This window comes from Frankliniella occidentalis, unplaced genomic scaffold (genome assembly GCF_000697945.3).
Source record: "Frankliniella occidentalis isolate FOCC.00 unplaced genomic scaffold, Focc_3.1 Scaffold91, whole genome shotgun sequence".
Lineage (NCBI taxonomy): Eukaryota > Metazoa > Arthropoda > Insecta > Thysanoptera > Thripidae > Frankliniella > Frankliniella occidentalis.
The window spans coordinates 507487-509974 of record NW_026267220.1 but is presented as its reverse complement, the minus strand read 5'-3'; the positions used below and the strand labels follow the sequence as shown (position 1 = coordinate 509974).

Here is a 2488-nt window from a genome sequence, read left to right as displayed (position 1 = left end):
GGAGGCGGAGGGGGGCAAGGTGGGACGGGGGGCATTCTATAAACGCCATGTACCGTGAAGAGATTGATACGGCATTTTATGAGGCGTTTGGACCGGTTACGATGGTTCGGCACTGCCGCCCCGCCCTGCACGGCCCCCGCACGGCCCAGGCGGTTATTGGAGGTCTGAGCGGGCGGGCCTGCCGGGCTCCGGCACCACAAGCTAGCTAGGCCCCCGGCCGAGCCAGCTGTTAAGATCCGCATAAATTGCAGATGAGAGCAAGAGTAATGGGCGGGTAGATTGAACGGGCGAGGGCGCACCGCGGCCGTCGTTGGGAAGTTTATACTTATCGGGTCCAGCGCACAGGAGGGAGGGAAGGATTCCCCGAGGTTTCCTCTCTCAGGTCTCAGGTCCACGTTGTGGGATTGACAGAGGCCATTATAGCTGGTTTACCGACATAAAATTTGGGGGAGACGGTCCGAACGAAAGGAAGCAGGATCGGAAATGATTTATAGAAGAAGATATACCGATGCAAATAACGAGGACTCACCTGCGATGTACGACGTGATGGATATGATCAGTATGATGCAATGCACACTCAGGCCCATCTTCGCCGGGCGTTCAGGCCGTCAGCAGGCCCAGCCGCTCCCAGCACCTGCAACATACACAAGTCATATTTGATTAAGCACAAAAAACGCGGAAAAAGTTTTTAATTTATTATTTTAGGCTATGCACTTATTTTTTACCAACAAGAAAAACAACAACACTTATTTCATCTTGCCTATACATGGCATGTTTAACACAACATTATTTTGTGTTGTGTTACATTTTCGTAATCAACCCTCATTAAATATTCTGGAACGGCACGTGCAGGTCGGCGGCGGCAGGCACGAGGCATACGGGTCAGCAAACCTCATCACGCTTCACGCCCCGGTGATGCATGTTGTGGAGCCGCGAGCGCGACGCACAGCCTCGTGCACCGGGAAGTAGTCGAGGGGGGGAATTAATGGTCGCACAAAGTATCGCGTCGAATCAACGTCAGCTAACTTTATAAGAGATTTTTTTTGTAAAGGAGGAAAAGTTTGCTCTATTCTAAGAAGACATATCGATTATGACCGAGGGGGCTGCTGGTTCTGCTCTGATAGGTTTAGCAGTTCGAAATATCGGACCCCATAGTCGGTCTCAATCCGGGCTTAATTGACTTTGAAAAAAATCTGAAAGTTGGCAGCCGGCTTAAAGTGACGACGTGGCGAGCCCCGGGCCGGAAATGTATGGGCAGTGTGTGATGGAGAGCGGCAGCTAAAATTCTCCCCGCGCAGAACAATAAAGTCGAGGAAGGCAAACGGCGCTAAGAGGATGGAAGCGCGAGAGATGGAAAGAAAAAGAGGGAGCGAGAGAGAGATAGAGTAGGGGGAAGCAAAAGCGAGAAAATAGGGCCAGTTAGAAGAGTTCCCGGTCGCGAAGTGATAGGGCAGCCTGCCAATTGCCGATATATACGTTTCCGGTCGGGGCTGGCTGCTGCTGCTGGCAAGGGCACGCCCACCCCGCGGAAGCGCTGTTAAAATTTCAAAAGTCTTTAAGCCGGACGCCATTGATTGTCAGAAGTGCACCGCACAAACACGGCCGGACTGTTTGAATGCCCGTTTTAGGCGGGTAGACAGCGTAGGAGGGACACTCTAAATGTCTAAGGACAATTTTTGTAACTAGCACCGGACTTCTGTGCGCATAACTAGCTCAGATACAATATTGTAACTACCAACACACATTTAGTGACTAGCAAATGACAATATTGTATCGGAATTCAGTTATGCACGCAGAAGTCCGGTGCTAGTTACAAAAATTGTCCTTGACATTTAGAGTGGAGATACAAAGAGAGAGAAAGAGAGAGAGAGAAGGTGGATGAGGTAGGGGCAAGAGAGAGGAGTAGCAGCGCGACTTATTGAGTATATTCGTTTGTTATTTCCAACGAGCGGGAGCCTCGTTACAGCGGAACCTGGCACCGCTACGAGTCCGGGAGCGGGGTGAGCAGGGGTAAGGGGGGAGGAGCCAGGTGTCGGTTGCCAAGTTGAGCACAACAGCACTTCGCAGCAGCCAGGTCAGCCCTCCACCGCCAGGCTATAAAGACCATTTTCACTCTCGAGCAATTACTTTTGCTCCAGTGATCAGCATCTCCCTCTCATTAGTTTCCCAGTCTAAAGTGGCTGAGCAACATTTTCAGTGAATTCTTAGTGATGGCTCAAGAAGCGGGTCGTGCCGAGTCGAGGAGGAGAAGGGCGGGGGGTGTGACCGGGCCAGCAGCCGGTGTCGGAGGGGCCGGATAGTGCGGGGCGTGTCGCCAGCCTCATAGCTCGCAGATGTTTCGAAATATACCGAGTAAAGTGATAATTGAGTGGGAAACTTGGCAACAAGTCATCTCATTCCGCAGTTGGTGACCTCCACCCCTTCCTCGCGTAACTCCAGCACGCGTGCGAGGGGGGAGGGGGAGTCGAGGGGCAGCGAGGAAGGGTTG

General features: G+C 52.2%; 1 protein-coding gene across 7 annotated transcripts in view; it reads right to left on the bottom strand.

Annotated features, from left to right (window-relative positions):
* Positions 1-2488, bottom strand: part of LOC113211090 (zinc metalloproteinase-disintegrin-like NaMP) — a 242718-nt gene that overhangs the window by 138872 nt on the left and 101358 nt on the right. For all 7 annotated transcript variants that reach the window (XM_052269400.1, XM_052269399.1, XM_052269398.1 and 4 more), the window contains one exon: positions 530-634. In XM_052269400.1, coding sequence (XP_052125360.1) covers positions 530-587 — 58 coding nt within the window. In that variant the 5' untranslated portion in view covers positions 588-634. The remainder of the gene's footprint in view (positions 1-529; positions 635-2488) is intronic.